This window comes from Cetorhinus maximus, unplaced genomic scaffold (genome assembly GCF_964194155.1).
Source record: "Cetorhinus maximus unplaced genomic scaffold, sCetMax3.hap1.1 HAP1_SCAFFOLD_125, whole genome shotgun sequence".
NCBI lineage: Eukaryota > Metazoa > Chordata > Chondrichthyes > Lamniformes > Cetorhinidae > Cetorhinus > Cetorhinus maximus.
Window position 1 is genome coordinate 442,854 of NW_027596127.1, and position 23,415 is coordinate 466,268.

The following is a 23,415-nucleotide window of genomic DNA, read 5'->3' on the forward strand; positions in this document are numbered from 1 at the left end:
TTCAGTATGATCATGGCTGATCCCATTGTGTATTTCCAAGGAGCTTTGAGTGGGTCTGTCTGTGGCAGCCATTGTTTCAATATCCAGCACTTAGCATTTTAATGCCTCTTCCTCAGACTGTGGTGAGTTTCCATGGGTCTGTGAATTATAGGGAATGTCCCTCTTTTCACACTCCCCTGAGGGTGACTTGTTTGTTTTTGCCCTTCACCTTGGAAAGTGGTTTTGCATTTTTAAGTAGTTTTGTTCTGTCTCATTTCGAATTGCAAAATTTACTGTCAGTCAAAAGTTTGAAAATCATAACCTTGTGGAATATGGAATGCCCCGATATAAACCTTCCTCTAGTCCAAAAAACAACTGGTTCCCATTACTGTCACTCAATCCATTGTGCCCAGGTCCTTTTTATTCCATGGGCTCCAGCAGCTTAGTGAGCTCCTATATCCAATGTCTATTGGAAGTGTTATCATCTGGTCAGGGACCAGTAACTGTTCAAAGTCAACAAAGTTTGAATTCCCAGTTACCCACGAGGAGAATAAAACCACAAGAATCCACGGTTTTAAACAAACAAAATAAACTTCACTATACAGATTCAGAAAAGTGAAACAGTTTAATCTAATATTCTAACATTCAGAATTGACATGAGGTAAATATGAATTCACAGGCAAACTGTGATCAGAAATATCACACCAAACTAAACGGCCAAAGTGATCTCTCAGATTTCTCAGTAATCTAAACAGACATAAGTGACCACTGAGAGTCACTCTCTCAGTAAAACTCTGACTCCCTCACCAGGGACTTCAACTTGACACTTTTGAAGATCGAGCCATGAAATTCCCTCAAAAGCTGCTTCACCTTGAACTGCCTCAATGACAGCTCACTTCACAATGATTTAATCCTTTCTCCTGAGACTTTTTGTCTCTTTCACAGGATGTGGGCTTTGCTGGCTGGGCCAGCATTTATTGCCCACCCCTAGTTGCCCTTGAGAAGGTGGTGGTGAGTTGCCTTCTTGAACCGCTGCAGTCCATGTGGTGTAGGTACACCCACAGTGCTGTTAGGAAGAGAGTTCCAGGATTTTGACCCAGTGACAGTGAAGGAATGGTGATATATTTCCAAGTCAGGATGGTGAGTGACTTGGAGGGGAACTTCCAGGTGGTGGTGTTCCCATCCATCTGCTGCCCTTGTCCTTCTAGATGGTAGTGGTCGTGGGTTTGGAAGATGCTGTCGAAGGAGCCTTGGTGAATTCCTGCAGTGCATCTTGTAGATGGTACACACACTGCTGCCACTGTGCATCGGTGGTGGAGGGAGTGAATGTTTGTGGATGTGGTGCCAACCAAGTGGCTGCTTTGTCTTGGATGGTGTCAAGCTTCTTGAGTGTTGTGGGAGCTGCACTCATCCAGGCAAGTGGAGAGTATTCCATTACACTCCTGACTTGTGCCTTGTAGATGGTGGACAGGCTTTGGGGAGTCAGGAGGTGAATTACTCACCGCAGGATTCCCAGCCTCTGACCTGCTCTTGTAGCCACAGTATTTTTATTTTATGTGTCCCTGACTCACCTTCTGGGAGCGGAAACAACCGGACCTGCGAGGGACACCTCCATTCGGGTAACGGATAAATGGAGGGTGAGGCTCGGGGCCTTCACTCACTTTCCGGGAGTGGGTACAGCCGGATCTGCGAGGGACACCTCCACTCGGGAGTGGGCTGAGTTTGAAAAAGAAAATCCAGGAGTGACATCACAGGAAAACTGTAAGTTCATTGGTTGGTTAGAAGCTTAAGACTGGAAAAACGTATAATTTATAAAGAAGTAGCTACTTGGATTTCAGTGAGGAACACTAGCAATAGGGAAGTAAAGTTAAATCAAGTCAAAGTGAAATAAAGTAAAAAGTAAACCAAAGTAAGATAAAGTTAGCGTAAGTGTAGTAAAGTTGTTACCAGTAATTTATTCTACTTACTCTTAAATGTAATAAATAGCTTTTTGAGTTATGGGATGGCAGGTCAGCTTGGCCAAGTGGAGTGTACATCCTGCAGTATGTGTGAAGTCGTGGATGCACCATGTGTCCCTGACAAACTCGTCTCTAGGAAGTGTCACCAGCTACACAAGCTTGAGCTCCGGGTTTCGGAACTTGAGCAGCAGCTGGAGTCGCTGTTGTGCATCCACAAGGCAGAGGACTACATGGATAGCATGATTAGGGAGGTGGTCACACCTCAGGTCAGGGGCGTATGGCCAGAGAGGGAATGGGTGACCACCAGGCAATCTAAGAGAACCAGGCAGGTAGTGCAGGAGTCCCCTGAGTCTATCCCGCTTGCTAATCAGTTTTCCATTTTGGATGCTGATGAGGGCGATGGTTCCACAGGGGAGTGCAGCCAGAGGCATGCCTATGGCACCATGGGCAGCTCAGCTGTGCTAATCCTACCCCCCACATAGATGACTATGTGGGGGGTAGGATTAGTAAGTTTGTGGTTGACACAAAGATTGGCCGGGTGGTTAACAGTGATGTTGAGTGTCTTGGGCTACAGGATGATATAGACAGGATGGTCAAATGGGTAGATAAGTGGCAGATGGAATTTAACCCTGAAAAGTGTGAGGTGATACGCTTTGAAAGAAGTAATTTGACAAGGAAGTATTCAATGAACGGCATGGCACTAGGAAGTTCTGAGGAACAAAGGGACCTTGGCGTGTGTGTCCGTAGATCTCTGAAGGCAGAGGGGCATGTTAGTGGGGTGGTGAAAAAGGCATATGGGACACTTGCCTTTATCAGTCGAGGCATAGATTACAAAAGTAGGGAGGTCATTTTGGAGTTGTATAGAACTTTGGTGAGGGCACAGCTGGAGTACTGTGTGCAGTTCTGGTCGCCACATTATAGGAAGGATGTGATTGCACTGGAGGGGGTGCAGAGGAGATTCACCAGGATGTTGCCTGGGATGAAACATTTAAGTTATGAAGAGAGGTTGGATAGACTTGGGTTGTTTTTGTTGGAGCAGAGAAGACTGAGGGGCGACCTGATCGAGGTGTACAAGATTATGAGGGGCATGGACAGGGTGGATAGGGAGCAGCTGTTCCCCTTAGTTGATGGGTCAGTCACAAGGGGGCATAAGTTCAAGGTGAGGGGCAGGAGGTTTAGGGGGGATGTGAGGAAAAACTTTTTTACCCAGAGGGTGGTGACGGTCTGGAATGCGCTGCCTGGGAGGGTAGTGGAGGTGGGTTGCCTCGCATCCTTTAAAAAGTACCTGGATGAGCACTTGGCCCATAGCCTTGAATGTTATGATGTACCAAGTGCTGGTAAATGGGTTAGGTAGGTAGGTTAGGTGTTTCTCACATGTTGGTGCAGACTTGATGGGCCGAAGGGCCTCTTCTGCACTTTGTGCTTCTGTGAGGAAGAAGAATGAAAGGACAATAGTGATAGGGGATTCAATAGTCAGGGGATCAGACAGGTATTTCTGCGGCAGTAAATGTGACTCCAGGATGGTTTGTTGCCTCCCTGGTGCTAGGGTCAAAGATGTCACGGAGCGGCTAGAGGACATCCTTCAGGGGTAGGGGGATCAGCCATAGGAGGTGGTCCACATTGGTACCAGCGACATAGGTAGAAAGAGGGTTGAGGTCCTGAAAGCAGATTTCAGGGAGTTAGGGAGGAAATTAAAAAGCAGGACCTCAAGAGCAGTAATCTCAGGGTTACTCCCAGTACCACGTGTTAGTGAGCATTGGAATAGGAGGATTGATGGATTAAATACATGGCTGGAGAACTGGTGTAGGAGGGAGGGCATCAGATTTGGTGAGGCATTGGGACCGGTTCTGGGGCTGGTGGGACCTGGACAAGCTGGACGGGTTACATCTTAACAGGACTGGGACTGATAGACTCGCTGGGAGATTTGCTGGTGTTGTTGGGATTGGGTTAAACTAACTTGTCAGGGGGTGGGAACCTGAGGGGTGGCTCAAATTGGCAGAAAGTAAAGTTGGTAACAGGAAGTAGTAGTGAGTCTAGAAGGCAGGAGAAACAAAGCAGAGCATTGAATATGCTTCGAATGTGAAATGATGTCAGAAAGACAAAGTTAAGGATACTCTACCTGAATCGCGCAGTATTCGCAATAAGGTAGATGATCTAAAGGCACAAATAGAGGTAAATGGGTGTGATATAATTGCCATTATGGAAACATGGCTGCATGGTGACCAAGACTGGGAACTGAATATTTAAGGATATTTGATGTTTAGGAAGGACATACAAGAGGGAAAGGAGGTGGAGTTGTGCTGATAATTAGGGATGGGATCAGTGCATTAGTAAGGGAGGATTTCAGATCGGAGGAACAATGTGTGGAATCTGTTTGGGTGGAGCTAAGAAACAGCAAAGGGCAGCAGACATTGGTTGGAGTTATTTATCGGCCAGCAAACAGTAGTGGTAATGTGGGGCATGGTATTAATCAGGAGATGAGAGAAGCATGTAGCACGGGCAATACAGTAATCATGGGTGACCGCAATCTGCATATAGACTGAGTAAACCAACTGAGCACTAATGCTGTGGAAGACGAGTTTCTGGAGTGTGTTAGGGATGTTTTCTAGAGCAGTGTGTTGAGGAACCGACTAGAGAACAGGCTATTTTAGATCTAGTTTTATGTAATGAAAAAGGGCTAATTAATAATCTTGTTGTAAAAGAACCTTTAGGGATGAGTGACCACAATATGATAGAATTTTACATTGCGTTTGAAAGTGAGGTCGTTCACTCTGAAGCAAGGGTGTTAAAGTTGAATAAAGGAAATTATTAAGGCATGAGGAACAAATTGGCTGAGGTGAATTGGGAAAATACATGAAAAGGTATGACTGTACCTAGGCAATGGATAGTCTTCAAAGAACTATTACACAGCTTACAGCACCTATACATTCCTTCAAGGTGCAAAAACCCAAACAAAGTCAGCCAACCGTGGCTGACAAAGGAAGTGAAGGATTGTATAAGATTAAAAGGAAAGGTTTATAAAGTTGCCAGAAGTAGTCGTAAACCTGAGGATTGGGAGGTTTTTAGAAAACAGCAAAGGAAGACCAAGAAACTGGTAAAGAAAGGGAGAGTAGAATATGAATGTGATCTAGCAAAACACATAATAACAGACTGTAAAAGTTTCTATAGGTGTGTAAAAAGGAAGGTTTGGTTAAGATAAATGTGGGTCCATTACAGGCAGAGTCAGGAGAATTTATAATGGGGAAATAGAGAAATGGCAGAGACGCTAAATGATTACTTTGTGTCTGTCTTCACTGAGGAAGATACAGGAAATCTCCCAGATTTAGAGATCCAAGGGACTAGGGAAGAATGAGGAGTTGAAGGAAATTAGTATAAGTCAGAAGGTTGTATTGGAGGAATTAATGGGACTGAAAGTTGATAAGTCCCTGGGACCTGATATTCTACATCCCAGAGTGTTGAAAGAGGTTGCTATAGAGACAGTGGATGCATTGGTGATCATTTTCCAAAATCCTATAGATTCTGGAATGGTTCCTGCAGATTGGAAGGTAGCAAATGTCACCCCTCTATTTAAGAAGGGAGGGGGAGAGAAAACAGGGAACTACAGACCTGTCAGCCTTACATCAGTAGAAGGGAAAATAGAGAATCTATTATATAGGGTGTGATAAATGGATACTTGGATAATCATGATCTGATTGGGCACAGTCAGCATGGATTTACAAATGGGAAATCATGTTTGATGAACTTGTTGCTGTTTTTTGAGGATGTTACTCACAAAATTGATAAAGGGGAGTCAGTGGACGTAGTGTACTTGGATTTTCCGAACGTTTTTGATAAAGTCCCCCACAGGAGGTTGATTAGCAAAATAAAAGCACATGGGATAGGAGGCAATGTACTGGCGTGGGGTAAGGATTGGCTAACAGGCAGAAAACAGAGAGTAGGAATAAACGGGTCATTCTCGCATTGACAGGTTGTGACTAGTGGAGTATCGCAAGGATCAGTACTTGGGCCCCAGCTGTTCACAATATATCAATGATTTGGATGTGGGGACCAAATGCAATATTTCCAAGTTTGTGGATGATACAAAGCCAGGTGGGAATGTGTGTTGTGAGGAAGGTATAAAGCGGCTACAGGAGGGTTTGGACAGACTTAGTGAGTGGGCAAGAACATGGCAGATGGAATATAATGTGGAAAAATGTGAGGTAGAAGGAACAGATGTGCAGAGTATTTCCTCAATGGTAAGAGATTAGAAAGTGTAGATGTACAAAAGGTTCTGGGTGTCCTTGTCCATAAGTCACTGGAAGCTAACATGCAGGTGCAGCAGGGAATTCGGAAGCTAATGGAATGTTAGCCTATATCACAAGAGGATTTGAGTACAGGAGTGGTGAAGTCTTGCTTCAATTGTATAGACGCTTGGTTAGACCGCACCTGGAGTAGTATGTGCAGTTTTGGTCCCCTTACCTCAGAAAGGATTTTATTGCCATAGAGGGAGTGCAACAAAAGTTCACCAGACTTGTTTCGGGAATGGCGGGAGTGTCTTATGAAGAGAGATTGGGGAAACTGGGCCTGTGTTCTCCAGAGTTTCGAAAAATGAGAGGTAACCTCGTTGAAACCTACAAAATACTTAAAGGAATAGACAGGGTAGATTCAGGTAAGATGTCTCCCCTGGCTATAGTCATAGTCATAGAAGTCTACAGCACAGAAAAAGACCCTTCGGCCCTTCGAGTCTGTGTCAGTCCATCAAGTACCCAACTATTCTAATCCCATTTTCCAGCACTAGGCCTATAGCCTTGTATGCCATGGCATCGCAAGTGCACATCCAAATACTTCTTAAATGGTATGAGGGTTTCTGCCTCTACCACCCTTTCAGGCAGTGATTTCCAGATTCCCACCACCCTCTGGGTGAAACAATTCTTCCTCACATCCCCTCTAAACCTCCTGCCCCTTACCTTAAATCTATGCCTCCTGATTACTGAACCCTCCACCAAGGGCAAAAGCTCCTTCCTGTCTACCCTATCTATGCCCCTCATAATTTTATACACTTCAACCATGTCCTCCCTCAATCTCCCCTGCTCCAGGGAAAATAACCCCAGTCTATCCAATCTCTCCTCATAACTAAAACTCTCCAGCCCAGGCAACATCCTGGTAAATCTCCTCTGCACCCTCTCTAGTGCAGTCACATCCTTCCTATAATGTGGATTCCAGAACTGCACACAATACTCTAGCTGTGGCCTAACCAGCGTTTTATACAGTTCCAGCAGAACCTCCCCTGCTCTTATATTCTATGCCTCGGCTAATAAAGGCAAGTATCCCATATGCCGCCTTAACCACCTTACCTACCTATCCTGCTACCTTAAGGGACCGGTGGACATGCACACCAAGGTCCCTCTGATCCTTGGTACTTCCCGGGGTCCTACCATTCATCGTGTATTCCTGTGTCTTGTTTGTCCTGCCCAAGTGCATCACCTCACACTTATCCGGATTAAATTCCATTTGCCATTGATCAGCCCATCTGACCAGCCCGTCTATATCCTCCTGTAATCTAAAGCTGTCCCCCTCACTATTTACCACCCCACCAATTTTCGTGTCGTGGTTGGGGAGTCTAGAACCAGGGGACAATTTCAAAATAAGGGAGAAGCCACTTCGACCCAAGATGAGGAGAAATGTCTTTACTCAGAGGGTTGTGAATCTTTGGAATTCTCTACCCCAGGGGGCTGTGGAAGCTCAGTCACTGAGTATGTTTAAGATAGAGATTGATCGATTTCTGATTAACAATATTTTAAATGGTTGTGTTGGTAGAAGGCATTGAAGTGGCCGATCAGCCATGATCATATTCAATGGCGAAGCAGGCTAGATGGTCCGAATAGCTTTCTCCTGTTCCTTTGGCTAGTCTAGTTTTGTTTCTGGTCAATGGAAACCCCCAGGATGTTGATGCGTTCCACAATATTCACAAAGCTGCACTCCTACCTCAAATTACCTCAAGCACACTTCCAACTCTTTCACAGACCGCTAGCTTCACTAAGCTAACGCTGCCCCTGAGTTTCTCAGAACTCCAATCTCCCAGCTACACCAAGCTATCAAGGGCTTCTTCTGAGCCCTAACTGCACCAGAGAGCTCCCAGGATTTTTCTGTGAGTTGCAAACCACACGAGTTCCAAACTGCAACTCTCAGCTGCACCGAATGACTCCCAGGGCTTCTCTGGGCCCTGACTGCCTGGAGCCTGCAAACAGCAGCACCTTTTCAGTATGAAGCCTCTTCCCCTGCCACAGAACACTAATAAATTGAAACCAGAGAACCTTCCTAAGCTCCACCCATCTCCATGATGACGTAGCCTTTCAGGGATCACTGAATGCTTTTAAATTAAGCGTAGCTCTAACTAGCTCTAAAGCCCAGCATTTTAGTTATGTTACCTTCACAACAACAATCTTCCCAGAGCTAAGCATTACCTTTAAAATATTAACATGAACTAGATAATTGTCACAAAAATCTCTCCTCAAAACGTAATCCAATTAGTTGGGCGGATTCACACCAGCTCAGTGTGTAATCCGTATTTATCCACCTGAAGTGAATTTTGTCCCAGATTAGTGTTGTCTGGAAACTTGCCCAGCACCATGTTTACAGTGACTGGTCTGTATCCGTTTAATTTGTTGTGTTTGTTTTGTGTTACAGCAGATGGTGGGTGAACGATACAACTGGACCAGGATGTATTGTGTCTTACAAGGAACAAGCCTCCTTTGTTACTATTCTCCAGAGGAAGTGGAGGCCAAAGTGGATGCTGCTTTCACAATTGCCATAAATAAGGTATTTTCAAATAGAATTTCCTTGGGAGCTTTTGAAATGTTTCCTGTCGCCCTGAAATGGTGTAAATAACACTTGCTTCTCTACACCAAGATTTTCAACAATTTTTTTTATTATTCGCTCATGGGATGTGGGCGTCTCTGGCTAGGCCAGAATTTATTGCCCATCCTTAATTACCCTTAGGGTGGATCCATCAGCCTCATTTCATTCTACATGGGCAATGAGTGGGGGAATCGAGCAAGGGGAGGGGTTTCTGGGGGCATTGTTCAGTGTAACAAACGGGAACATCAAGCAATAGGAGTGTTTGGGGGCATTGAACAAGGGTTCTTGAGGAATTGACAGCAGGTATTGGAAATAGAGGGTCATGGTCTGTTGGACAAAATGCCTCAGGAATATCAGAGGAGCCAAGTCTTCAATTTCTTGGACCTTAACTTGAACTAACAGTCTCTTTGGAGAGTCAACTTACGCAATGCACCAAAGACCCTTGGTCCACTTGGGCCATTCTGCAGCATCAGACCCAGCAATGCCTCCTTTCTAGTTGGGCCAAGAATATACTGGCCAAGGAAATTCTGCTGAATATATTTCAGAAGTTCTTTTCCCTCCTTACCCCTTATTCTAATACTATCCCAATCGATATTTATATAATTGGAACCCTCAATCTCACCAGTTGAAGCGGTTGACAGTAGATGCTGAGCAGGTTCCCCTTGTGGGGAATCTAGAACTTGGGGGGTCACAATTTCAAAATAAGGGCTCTCCCATTGAAGACAGAGATGAGGAGGAATTTGTTCCCTCAGATGTTTGTCTCTGTTTGGAATTCTCTCCCCCAGAGAGCAGTGGAGGCTGGGTTATTGTCTAACTCAGCTTGAAATGGTGTGGTAGTAGTATTGTCACTGGACGAATAATCCAGAAACCCATGGTAGTGCCCCAGGGACCTGGGTTTGAATCCCACTAAGGCAAATGGTGAAATTCAAATTCAACAAAAATCTGATGACCATGAAACCATTGCTGATTGTCAGAAAATCCCTGACTAATGTCCTTCAGGGAAGGAAATCTGTTGTCTTTATCTGGTCTGGCCTACACGTGACTCCAGACCCATAGCAATGTGGCCTAGGAAACCTCTCAGTTGTAACAAACCGCTAGCAAAAAGCCAAAAAGGAACGAAACCGGACGGACGTCCCGGCATCGACCTAGGCATCGGAAACAACGGCAATCTCAGCCCTGTCGACCCTGCAAAGTCCTCCTTACTAACACCTGGGGGCTAGAGCCAAAATTGGGAGAACTGTCTCACAGACTAGTCAAGCAACAGCCTGACATAGTCATCCTCACGGAATCATACCTTACAGATAATGTCACAGACTCCACCATCACCATCCCTGGGTATGTCCTGTCCCATCGGCAGGACAGGGCCAATGGTGGTGGCGACACAGTGTGATGTGATTGAGCTGACTAGGCCTGTATTCATTGCAGTTTAGAAGAATGAGAGGGGTTCTCATTGAAACGTATAAAATTCTGACAGGGATGGACAGACTGGATGCAGGGATGATGTTTCCCCTGGTTGGGGGGGTCTAGAACAAGGGGTCACAATCTCAGGATACAGGGTAGGCCATTTAGGACTGAGATGAGGAGAAACTTCTTCACTCAGAGGGTGATGAACCTGTGGAATTCTCTACCACAGAAGACTGTGGAGGCCAGGTCACTGAGTATACTTAAGAAGGAAATAGATAGATTTCTGGACTCTAATGGCATCAAGGGGTATGGGGAGAGAGCGGGAGTACGGCAATGAGATTGAGGATCAGCCATGATCATATTGAATGGCTGAGGAAGCTCGAAGGGCGGAATGGCCTACTCCTGCTCCTAGTTTCTATGGTCTACAGTCGAGAGGGAGTTGCGCCTGGGAGCCCTCAACATCCACTCTGGACCCCATGAAGTCTCATGGCATCAGGTCAAACATGGGCAAGAAATAAAAGCAAAAAACTGCGGATGCTGGAAATCCAAAACAAAAACAAAAACAGAAATACCTGGAAAAACTCAGCAGGTCTGGCAGCATCGGCGGAGAAGAACAAAGTTGACGTTTCGAGTCCTCATGACCCTTCAACAAGAACTAAGTTAAAAAAAAAAGGGCAAGGAAACCTCCTGCTGATTACCACGTACCGCCCTCCCTCAGCTGATGAATCAGTGCTCCTCCATGTTGAACATCACTTGGAGGAAGCACTGAGGGTGGCAAGGGCGCAGAATGTACTCTGGGTGGAGGACTACAATGTCCATCACCAAGAGTGGCTCAGTAGCACCACTACTGACTGAGCTGGCCGAGTCCTAAAGGACATAGCTGCTAGACTGGGTCAGCGACAGATGGTGAGGGAACCAACAAGAGGGAAAAACATACTTGACCTCATCCTCACCAACCTGCCTGCCACAGATGCATTTGTCCATGATAGTATCGGTAGGAGTGATCACTGCACAGTCCTTGTGGAGACGAAGTCCGGCCTTCACATTGAGGACACTCTCCACCGTGTTGTGTGGCACTACCACCGTGCTAAATGAGACAGATTTCAAACAGATCTAGCAACTCAAGACTGGGCATCCATGAGGCACTGTGGGCCATCAGCAGCAGCAGAATTGTACTCGAACGCAATATGTAACCTCATGACCCAGCATATCCCCCACTCTACCATTACCATCAAGCCAGGGGATCAACCCTGGTTCAATGAAGAGTGCAGGAGGGCATGCCAGGAGCAGCACCAGATATACCTAAAAATGAGGTGTCAACCTGGTGAAGCTTTAACACAGGACTACTTGCGTGTCAAACAGCGTAAGGAGCAAGTGATAGACAGATCTAAGCGATCCCACAACCAACGGATCAGATCTAAGCTCTGCAATCCTACCACATCCAGTCATGAATGGTGGTGGACAATTAAACAACTTACTGGAACAGGAGGCTCCACAAATATCCCCATCCTCAATGATGGGGGAGCCCAGTACATCAGTGCAAAAGATAAGGCTGAAGCATTTGCTGCAATCTTCAGCCAGAAGTACCGAGTGGATGATCCATCTCAGCCTCCTCTGGAGGTCCCCAGCATCACAGATGCCAGTCTTCAGCCAATTCGATTCACTCCACGTGATATCAAGAAACGGCTGAAGGCACTGGATACTGCAAAGGCTATGGGCCCTGACAATATTCCTGCAATAGTACTGAAGACTTGTGCTCCAGAACTTGCCGCGCCCCTAGCCAAGCTGTTCCAGTACAGCTACAACACTGGCATCTACCCGGCTATGTGGAAAATTGCCCAGGTATGTCCTGTACATAAAAAGCAGGACAAATCCAACCTGGCCAATTACCACCCCATCAGTATACTCTGGATCATCAGTAAAGTATTGGAAGGGGCCAAGAACAGTGCTATCAAGCGACACTTGCTTAGCAATAACCTGCTCACTGACGCCCAGTTTGGGTTCCGCCAGGGCCACTCAGCTCCTGACCTCATTACAGCCTTGGTTCAAACATGGACAAAAATGGTAGCATTTGACCGAGTGTGGCATCAAGGAGCCCTAGCAAAACTGTAGTCAATGGGAATCAGGGGGAAAACTCTCTGCTGGCTGGGATCATACCTAGTTCAAAGGAAAATGGTTGTGGTTGTTGGAGGTCAATCGTCTCAGCTCCAGGGCATCACTGCAGGAGTTCCTCAGGGTAGTGTCCTCGGCCCAACCATCTTCAGCTGCTTCATCAATGACCTTCCTTCTATCATAAGGTCAGAATGGGAATGTTCGCTGATGATTGCACAATGTTCAGCGCCATTCGCGACTCCTCAGATACTGAAGCAGTCCATGTCTAAATGCAGCAAGACCTGGACAATATCGAGGCTCGGGCTGACAAGTGGCAAGTAACATTCACGCCACACAAGTGCCAGGCAATGACCATTTCCAACAAGAGCGAATCTAACCATCACCCCTTGATGTTCAGTAACATCACCATCACTGAATCCCCCACTATCTACATCCTGGGGGTTACCATTGACCAGAAACTGAACTGGACTAGCCATATAAATACTGTGGCTACAAGAGCAGCTCAGAGGCTAGGAATCCTGCGACAAGTAACTCATCTCCTGACTCCCAAAAGCCTGTCCACCATCTACAAGGCAGCCGTTCCTCGAAGCAACATTCCTCCTGAGTCCTGGTACAGTTATTTCCCAAAACAAGTCTCGGTTCTTATCGGTTCTTCTCACAGGCACTGCAAGGCCATACAGACTTCACAATGTCCAATTTGCTTACGCTTCTTTTGATGGTGTTTTCCCATCTGTCATCCTTCAAGTGTTACATCCATTAATCAAACTGCATCTGCTGATGACCGTACTGGGTGACCACCATAAAGTTACTCATCGCCCTGGCCTGTAGTCCAAGGGTCACTGAATGCACTAAGAAAAGGAATAAACGGAAGATAACGGGCAGAATTTAGCCCTTGGCTGGCGGGTGGGCCCCACCGGCTCAGCGGTGGGCGGGCAGCTGAACCCCACCGCCATTTTGAGTGGGCAGTCCAATTAAGGCCCGCCCAGCGGCATCCCCGACAGGAAGTGCTATGTGCTTCCTGTGCCAGGGGTGGGAGGGAATCCCCATCTGTCAAAGTGTACACTGCTCACTGAGGCAAAGTCCTTTCTCAGGGAGTTTAGTGAAAGGTAAGTAAAGTCAAAAAATAGAGACATTTTAAAATTATTAACATGTCACCCTCATGTGATAATGTCACACGAGATGGGACATGTTGATAACAAACTCATAAAATTTATTAAATTCTTACAAAACCCTAATGAAACTTCATCCCGCCAGTGGATGAAGTTTCATTAATAATCTACAGGCCGCTGGGGCTCATGGCCTGCCCACCAGCCTTAAGGTTGTCCCGGGCAGGGCCTTTAACTATCTTAATGAGCCTGTCAATGGCCTTAATTGGCCATTGACAGGTCAGCGGGCGGACAGCTGATTTCGTTGTCCGCCCACCTTCCTCAAAATTTAAATGGCCCGGGATGACGACATAGGGTCAGATGATGTAGAATCTGGGTAGAGTTGAGGAACCGCAAAGGTAAAAAAACCATAATGGGAGTTATGTACAGGCCTCCGAACATTAGTCAGGATGTGGGGCACAAGATACACCAGGAGATAGAAAAGGCGTGGAAGAAAGGCAAGGTTACAGTGATCATGGGGGATTTCAATATGCAGGTAGACTGGGAAAATCAGGTTGGTAGTGGATCCCAAGAAAAGGAATTTGTGGAATGTCTACGAGATGGTTTTTGGAGCAGCTTGTGGTGGAGCCCATTAGGGAACAGGCAATTCTAGATTTAGTGATGTGTAATGAGGCAGATTTGATAAGGGAACTTAAGGTGAAGGAACCCTTAGGAGGAAGTGACCATAATATGATAGAATTTACCCTGCAATTTGAGAGGAAAAAGCTGGAATCAGATGTAACGGTATTACAGTTGAATAAAGGCAACTACAGAGGCATGAGGGAGGAGATGGCCAGAATTGACTGGGAGATTAACCTAGCAGGAAAGACAGTGGAACAGCAATGGCAGGAGTTTCTGGGAGTAATTTGGGAGACACAGCAAAAATTCATCCCTAGGAAGAAGAAGCACACTAAAGGGAGGACGAGGCAACCATGGCTGACAAGGGAAGTCAGGGACTGCATAAAAGCTAAAGAGAAAGCATACAATGTGGCAAAGAGCAGTGGGAAACCAGGGGATTGGGAAGCCTACAAAGAGCAACAGAGGACAACTAAAAAAGAAATAAGGAGGGAGAAGATTAAATATGAGGGTAAACTAGCCAGTAATATAAAAAAAATTGCAAGAGTTTTTTTAGATATATAAAGGGTAAGAGAGAGGCAAAAGTAGACATTGGGCCGCTGGAAAATGACGCTGGAGAAGTAGTAGTGGGGAACAAAGAAATGGCGGAGGAACTGAATAGGCACTTTCGTCAGTCTTCACGGTGGAAGACACGAGTAACAACCCCAAAGCTCAAGAGAGTCGGGGGGCAGAGGTGAGTATGGTGGCCATTACCAAGGAGAAGGTGCTAGGAAAACTCAAAGGTCTGAAGGTGGATAAATCCAGATGGATTACACCCCAGAGTTCTGAAGGAGATAGCTGAAGAGATAGTGGAGGCGTTAGTGGTGATCTTTCAGGAATCACTGAAGTCAGGGAGGGTCCCAGAGGACTGGAAATCGCTAATGTAACCCCCTGTTTAAGAAGGGAGTGAGGCAAAAGACGGGAAATTACAGGCCGATTAGCCTGACCTCGGTCGTTGATAAGATTTTAGAGTCCATTATTAAGGATGAGATTTCAGAATACTTGGAAGTGCATGATAACATAGGGCAAAGTCAGCATGGTTTCATCAAGGAGAGGTCATGCCTGACAAATCTGTTAGAATTCTTTGAGGAGGTAACGAGTAGGTTAGACAAAGGAGAGCCAATGGATGTTATCTATCTATTCCAGAAGGCCTTTGACAAGGTGCCGCACAGGAGGCTGCTCAGTAAGATAAGAGCCCATGGTGTGAGAGGCAAGGTACTAGCATGGATAGAAGATTGGCTGTCTGGCAGGAGGCAGAGAGTGGGGATAAGGGGGTCCTTCTCAGGATGGCGGCCGGTGACTAGTGGAGTTCCGCAAGGGTCAGTGTTGGGACCACAACTTTTCACTTTATACATTAATGATCTAGATGAAGGAACTGAGGGCATCCTGGCTAAATTTGCAGATGATACAAAGATAGCTGGAGGGACAGGTAGTATTGAGGAGGCGGGGAAGCTGCAGAAGGATTTGGACAGGTTAGGAGAATGGGCAAAGAAGTAGCAGATGGAATACAACGTGGCGAAGTGTGAGGTCATGCACTTTGGTAGGAAGAATAGAGGCATAGACTATTTTCTAAATGGGGAGAGAATTCAGAAATCTGGAGTGCAAAGGGACTTGGGAGTCCTAGTCCAGGATTGTCTTAAGGTTAACTTGCAGGTTGAGTCAGTAGTTAGGAAGGCAAATGCAATGTTTGCATTTATTTTGAGAGGACTCGAATATAAAAGCAGGGATGTGCTGCTGAGGCTTTATAAGGCTCTGGTCAGACCACATTTAGAATATTGTGAGCAATTTTGGGCCCCGTATCTCAGGAAGGATGTGCTGGCCCTGGAGAGGGTCCAGAGGAGGTTCACGAGAATGATCCCAGGATTGAAAGGCTTAACATATGAGGAACGTTTGAGGACTCTGGGTCTATACTCGATGGAGTTTAGAAGGATGAGGGGGATCTGATTGAAACTTACAGAATACTGAAAGGCCTGGATAGAGTGGACATGGGGAAGATGTTTGCATTAGTCGGAGAGACTAGGACCCGAGGGCACAGCCTCAGAGTAAAGGGAAGACCTTTTAGAACAGAGATGAGGAGAAACTTCTTTAGCCAGAGAGTGGTGAATCTATGGAATTCATTGCCACAGAAGGCTGTGGAGGCCAAGTCATTGAGTCTATTTAAGACCGAGATAGATAGGTTCTTGATTGGTATGGGGATCAAAGGTTACGGGGAGAAGGCGGGAGAATGGGGTTGAAAAACTTATCAGCCATGATTGAATGGCGGAGCAGACTCGATGGGCCAAATGGCCTAATTTCTGCTCCTGTGTCTTATGGTCTTATGGATTCCTCCCAATGTCATCCCGCATCATTTTCCCCTCGGCGAACGGGCACCGCCCCCAATCGCCAACGGGAAAATCCTGGCCAATTTTTTTTAGTATTCCAGCTTGAAAAATAGAACATTAAGATGTAGTTTAAATCCCAGCCGTGCATGGCCAGTACAGAAAAAACAAGGCGTGAGAAAACAGATCTTACCGATTAGTATTGACTAATTCATCAAAGCAGAACCTTAGCTGGGTTAAGGTCAATGTATGATGTAATACAAGATAACTTTAAATGTTCACTGTATGGTTAAAATCAAGAGTAAAGCAAAAATAAAATGCAAATATACAAAATAGCAAAGATTCGTTGCTCCAGCCATGTTCCTATTATATAACCTCCCAAATTTACTGCATTTGGATAGGTATTGTGATATTGTTTACTGTGATACTGGCATCCCAAATCAATCCTGTGTTTTCCACACAACTTTGACAATGGTCGATGATTTGAACTCCTTTAGCTCAGAACCCTGGTTAGTATTCCCTTTGGCTAAATATCTTTCAATTCCTTTTTAGGTTTTCCATCTCTACCTCCAGACAGGTTAAATCCAAACTATTCATTAGTGGTGTCCTGTGTTAAATCCGTGGTTCTGCCATTAGTTACATCAGTGTGGTTTCTGAATTTTTACTCACTAACTTCTCCTCAGTCAGTTTGAGTGATCCTCTCACCTCATTCTCCTCCATTCTCTCTTGCTGAACAATTTATTAAAGACAGTATCAGTTAATTGCATCTCCGTCTCTTTGCCCTGTCTTCTAGACACCTCCTCCTCCTACCTCAACTTCTGAGTCTGTGATCATGTTACCACACAGTTTGGAAACAAACCAGGATGTTCCTCCTGCAACATTTCTGTGGATTGCTTTTCCACAGGCTGTTCAACTACAGCGGGCATCACCAACATCTGTGACCCAGCTACATCATCTCCCAAGATAAATTGAACCCCTGAAATAGGCAATTTCTCCACTACTCTGACAATCACTTCACCTGTTTTCAAGCTTCTTTTCAAATTCACCTTACACAATGGAATAGTTATTGTTTCTCTATGAATTCCCCTTATTAATACCTTTTGCTGCAAAATTCCCTCTGAACAACAAATATCACGATCCCATAACATTAAGGATTGACTCGCCCCCATATCCCTTAAAACCTGTATATCTTTGCCAACTGCACCTAGTACACATGAAAAGACTTTTCCCTCACAGATGAAATCTTTAAACATGTCTGCAGTCTGCCTTTCAACATTCCTTTGAATAGATTGTGAACCCATTTTCACACCTTTGTTTGCTTTTCTTCTTGAACAAATCCTGCTGGTTTGTCTTGTTCTGAAGTCTATGACTTTACAGCACCTTTCGTAGTTCCTCCTAATCCAAAAGGTTTCCCATGTAACCCCCAGCACATTGACCTCGAATGGCCAATTTTATCTCCAGCTGTTCCTTCTCTTCCTTGATGACCTACCTTCCTCTCACCTTCCCATTTTCTATCCTTCTCAGATTTAAAAGAGTGTTGGAAAAAAGGTTTTGATCTATGGCCCAGCTCATAATCACCTGCAATTTCTGCTGCCTGAATAGCAGGTTTGTTCCTCCACATGGGTTCTTACTACTGATGGATGTGAAGCTTTAAATTCTTCCAAAAGAATTTCTTCTCTAAGGGCTTCATAGGTTCCCTCTATTTTTAATGCCCATATCCACCTGTCAGAATTATTTTGTTTGACTCTTTCAAACTCAACATCAGTCTGTCCAGGCTGTTTTCTCACATTTCAAAATTACTGTCTGTGTGCCTCTGGAACCAACTCATAGGCACTCAGGATAGCCTTCTTCACTGCATCATATTCCCCAGATATTTCTTCTGACAGTGATGCTTATACTTCATTAGCTCTACCTACCAACTCAGACTGTAAAAGTAATGTCCAAATTTCTTGTGGCCATTTCATCTGTTTAGCTATCTTCTCAAATGAGATAAAGAATGCTTCAACATCTCTTTCTTCAAACTGTGGAAGAGCTTGTACAAATTTAGACATCTCCCCACTGGGTTCTGATCTGGAAATAACTCCTTCCTCACCTACTGGTGTCTCTATTTTAACTGCCAGCATTTTAAGCTGGAATTCTGTCTCTCTCTTTCCTCCTTTTCTAACCTCGCCATTTCTAATTCCCTTTCTTGTTTATTTTCTTCTCGTTCTGTTGTCTTTTCTCTTTCCTGCCTTTCTGCCTGTTACTTTTGAAATGCTTGTTCTCTTTCCTTTTCCTCCAATTCAATCTTTTTCATTTGCAGCTGAATTTGAGGCCATTCCAATGACCCACCCCTTGGAGAACTTGGTCTTTTGGAGATTCTTTCCAATTTCAAATCTGTGCTATACCTTCAATTATGTCCGATTTCCTTATCCCTGCAGGTAATCCTAATTGTAACTTATCTGACAATTCCATTAACTTAGCTTTAGTTACCTTTTGTAAACCAACCAAGGTTATAACTTCAACTCCCAGTCAAGTGTTAGCAACTGCCAAAGCCATATTGCAGCCTCCCACTTTAAAATCTCACCATACCACTCCTGGTTCAGTATATTCCTCACCCTCGTTGCCTTTAGATCCCTTCACCCCCCTGGCGGCTTTCCGCAGGGATCGTTCCCTCCGGGACACCCTGGTCCACTCTTCCATTACCCCCTACACCTCAACCTCCTCCCACGGCACCTTCCCATGCAACGCAGAAGGTGCAACACCTGCCCGTTTACTTCCCCTCTCCTCACCGTCCAAGGGCCCAAACACTCCTTTCAAGTGAAGCAGCATTTCACTTGCACTTCCCTCAATGTAGTCTACTGCATTCGCTGCTCCCAATGCGGTTTCCTCTACATTGGAGAGACCAAACGCAGACTGGGTGACCGCTTTGCGGAACACCTTCGGTCTGTCTGCAAGCATGACCCAGACCTCCCTGTCGCTTGCCATTTTAACAATCCACCCTGCTCTCATGCCCACATGGCCGTCCTTGGCCTGCTGCAATGTTCGAGTGAAGCTCAACGCAAACTGGAGGAACAGCACCTCATCTTCCGACTAGGCACTTTACAGCCTTCCGGACTGAATATTGAGTTCAATAATTTCAGACCATGAGCTCTCTCCTCCATCCCCACCCCCTTTCTGATCCCCCCTTTTCCAATAATTTATAATCTTTTTACTATATTTTTTTTCTTTTCCCTCCTATTTTTAAATTTATTTCCATCCATTGTTTTATCTCTACCTTTTAGCCTATTTCGATCCCTTCCCCCCTACCCCCACTAGGGCCATCTGCCACTAGCTTGTCCTGTTTGCTACCCTTAATGTCCCCATTAGCACATTCCTTAGATAATATCACACCGTCAACACCCCTTTGTCCTTTTGTCTATGACATCTTTTGGCAATCTCCACCTATCACTGGCCCCCTATTGAGCTGTCCTGTCCCACCCCCCTCCACCAGCTTATACTTCATCTCATTTCTAGATGTCTTAGTTCTGATGAAGAGTCATACGGATTCTAAATGTTAACTGTATCCCTCTCTGCAGATGCTGTAAGACCTGCTGAGTTTGTCCAGCTGTTTTTGTTCTAGATTTCCAGCATCTGCAGTGTTTTGCTTTTATCTAAATATTTGGCCATCTTGGTGAGTGAATTAAGCTTTAAACTAATGGTGTGACCTGTGGAGTCGTGGGGCTAGAGAAACTGTGCACTCCTCCCAACGATATAAATAGTAAAAGGTGGAGCAGGGCCGATTAGGGACCAAAAAGGGGATTTATACATGGAGGCAGGAGGCATGGCTGAGGTATTAAATAATTACTTTGCATTTGTCTTTACCAAGGAAGAAGATGCTACCGAGGCGCTGGTGAAGAATACCATCTAAGTGGGGGGAGTGAAGATGAATGTCATAGTGATAGGAGATAGTATAGTAAAGGGAATCGACATAGGTAGAACAAGGAATGATGTACTGCTAATAGAAATTGAGGATTGAAGTAAATGGAGTGCCTTATAGATAGACAGGCTTTAGAGAGTTAGGAGGTGAGTTACTCTCCACAGAATTCTCAGCCTCTGACCTGCTCTTGTAGCCACAGGTTTATGTGGCTGATCCAGTTCAGTTTCTGCTCAATGGTAAGGAATTTTTGATGACTGAATACCTTCAATTTTTTCATCTGGAGTATTGTGTACAGTATTGGTCTCCTTATTTAAGGAAGGATGTAAATGCGTTAGAAGCAGTTCAGAGAAGGTTTCCCAGACTAATACCTGGAATGGGGTGAGTTGTCTTATGAGGAAAGATTGGACAGACTAGGCTTGTATCCACTAGAGTTTAGAAGAGTGAGAGACGACTTGATTGAAACATATAAGACCCTGAGGGGACTGGACAGGGTGGATGTGGAGAGGATGTTTCCTCTTGTCAGAGAATCTAGAACTAGGGGTCACTGGTTAAAAATAAGGGGTCGCCCATTTAAAACGGAGATGAGGTGAATTTTTTTCTCTCAGACGGTCGTGAGTCTTTGGAACTCTCTTCCTGAAAAGGTGGTGGAAGCAGAGTTTGAATATTTTTAAGGCAGGGGTGGATAGATTCTTGGTAAGTAAGGGGGTGATAGGTTATCAGGGGTGGGTGGGATACAGATTTGAGGATAGTAGTCAGTCGTTGTCTTATTAAATGGCAGAGCAGGCTCGAGAGGCCGAATGGCCTACTCCTGATCCTTGTATGTTTGTAAATGACACTAAATGTAGGACCTGAAAACAGTTTTATTTAAATTGGAAAAATCTGACAAATAACCCTTAGTCTCAGCCACAATAGCCATTTGTGGTAAACCAGTCTATTTCCAGCAACCCAACCATCTTCCTTTCTGCTAAGTACGAATGCCCCCCACCCCCCAACTTCACCCTCTCTCCTCCCGCTACCCCTTTCCCATTCTCTACCCCCACTGCCTCCTTCTCCCCCCCTCTTTTCCCCTCACCCTCCTCGGTTGCCAGCTGGATGCATGATCCTGAGTATAAATTATGGAACCGTTTGCTGTGCCATAATCCGAGCCTCTCCTTCCCACATCGAGCGCATCAATTCTTTGCCAATCAAATTAATGCCTGACAAAGTTCTAATGAAAGGATGTTGTGTACATGGATTTTAGCAAGGCATTTGACAAGCTCCCACATGGCAGATTGGTCAGGAAAGTAAAAGCCGATGGGATTCAGGGTAATGTGGCAAACTGGACAAAAGGTTGGCTTTGTAACAGGGAACAAAGGGTAATGGTCGATGGATGCCCTTGTGAATGGAAAATTGTCACAAGTGGTGTTCCACAGGGCTCGGTGTTGGGACCCTTGCTGTTTGTGTTATATATTAACGATTTGGACGTGAACGTGGGGGTCACGATTGGGAAATTTGCGGATGACACAAAGATTGGCCGAGTAGTGGATAGTGTAGAGGATAGCCATAATCTCCAAAACGATATAGATGGGTTGGTGGAGTGGGCGGTAAAGTGGCAGATGGATTTTAACATAGAGAAATGTGAGGTCATACATTTAGGGAGGTCAAACAGTTACAGGGATTACATAATAAATGGGAATATACTAAGAGGGGTAGATGAAGTGAGAGATCTTGGTGTACAAGTACACAGGTCCCTGAAGGCAGCAGTTCAAGTAGACAAGGTTGTAAAGAAGGCATATGGAATGCTCTCCTTCATTGGCAGAGGTATAGAATATAAAAGTAAGGATATAATGTTGAAATTGTATAAAACACTGGTGAGGCCACAACTGGAGTATTGTGTGCAGTTCTGGTCACCACATTACAGGAAGGATGTAATAGCTCTGGAGAGTGCAGAGGAGGTTTACAAGAATGTTGGCAGGGTTAGAAAAGTGTAGCTACGAGGAGAGATTGGATAGGTTGGGGTTATTTTCCTTAGAACAAAGAAGGCTAAGAGGTGACTTGATTGAGGTTACAAAATTATGAGAGGAATAGATAGAGTGGACAGGATAAAATTGTTTCCCTTGGTGGAGAATTCTAGAACCAGGGGACATAGATTCAAGATAAGTGGCAGAAGGTGTAGGGGGGACATGAGGAAGAACTTTTTTACGCAGAGGGTAGTGGGTGTCTGGAATTCACTGCCCAAGTTGGTGGTAGAGGCAGAAACTCTAAACTCTTTTAAAAAGTACCTGGATCTGCACCTTAAGTGCTGTAAGCTGCAGGGCTATGGGCCGGGTGCAGGAAGGTGGGATTAGAAAGGGCACCTGGGTGTTCTCGGGCTGGCATGGACAAGATGGGCCGAAAGGCCTCCTTCTGTGCTGTAATTTTTCTATGGTTATTGAGTGAAAACGTTAACTATGTTTTTCTCTCCAAAGCTGCTCCCGGAACTGCAGAGTATTTGCAGCATTTTACTTTTTAATGAAATGAATGTGTTTTCCAGGAAACACGAATCAGAGCAACAGAGAAAGATGCAAAGAGAAAAAGTAACAGCATCTCAATAACTAATCACTATGCGGGAGAGGAAGTGACTCATACCCTGGTGGCTGAATCTCGAGAGGAGATGTGCAGGTGGATGGAGGCTTTCTGGCAACACTTCTGTGACATGAGTGAGTTTGAAACTAAACTGTTTGGAAATGTGGCTTCAGACAGTGAATATTCCAGGGGGTTAGTGTGAACCCTGTATCACATCCTGTAAATTTTTTTTTGAAAAATATTCTTTATTCATAAAATATTTGGAAGAACATTGCAAAATATTTCTAAATCGCTATCACAAAAAGTGCAATCAGATTCAACTTTTGTACTTGGATCATGAGGTGCTTCAATACAATCAATGAATATTACAACCATTTCAATATGGTCATTACAGACAGTCAGACAGTGCAATGGTATTGGAGTTATCAACATACATCATGTTGCACTCTGAGGGGCACATTCTGTAAATGCCCCATGTCTCTTGGTGCACCAAGCAGTAGCACAGCAGAATTGTGGTTATGTTACTGGTAAACAGGCCAGCAACACACTTTACATTTGGAGAATAAAATCTGCATTAAAAAGCCAGCTTCAGCAATGGTAACCAT

The 23,415-nt window shown here is 45.0% G+C and overlaps 1 protein-coding gene across 4 annotated transcripts in view; it reads left to right on the forward strand.

Moving 5' to 3' along the window:
* rtkna (rhotekin a) overlaps positions 1 to 23,415 on the forward strand; it is a 157,854-nt gene that overhangs the window by 90,810 nt on the left and 43,629 nt on the right. For all 4 annotated transcript variants that reach the window (XR_013574196.1, XM_078534856.1, XM_078534854.1 and 1 more), the window contains 2 exons: positions 8,604 to 8,735; positions 22,779 to 22,944. Coding sequence is in view for 3 of the 4 variants with exons in the window: in XM_078534856.1 (XP_078390982.1) it covers positions 8,604 to 8,735; positions 22,779 to 22,944 (298 nt within the window). In the remaining variant the exon portion in view is untranslated. The remainder of the gene's footprint in view (positions 1 to 8,603; positions 8,736 to 22,778; positions 22,945 to 23,415) is intronic.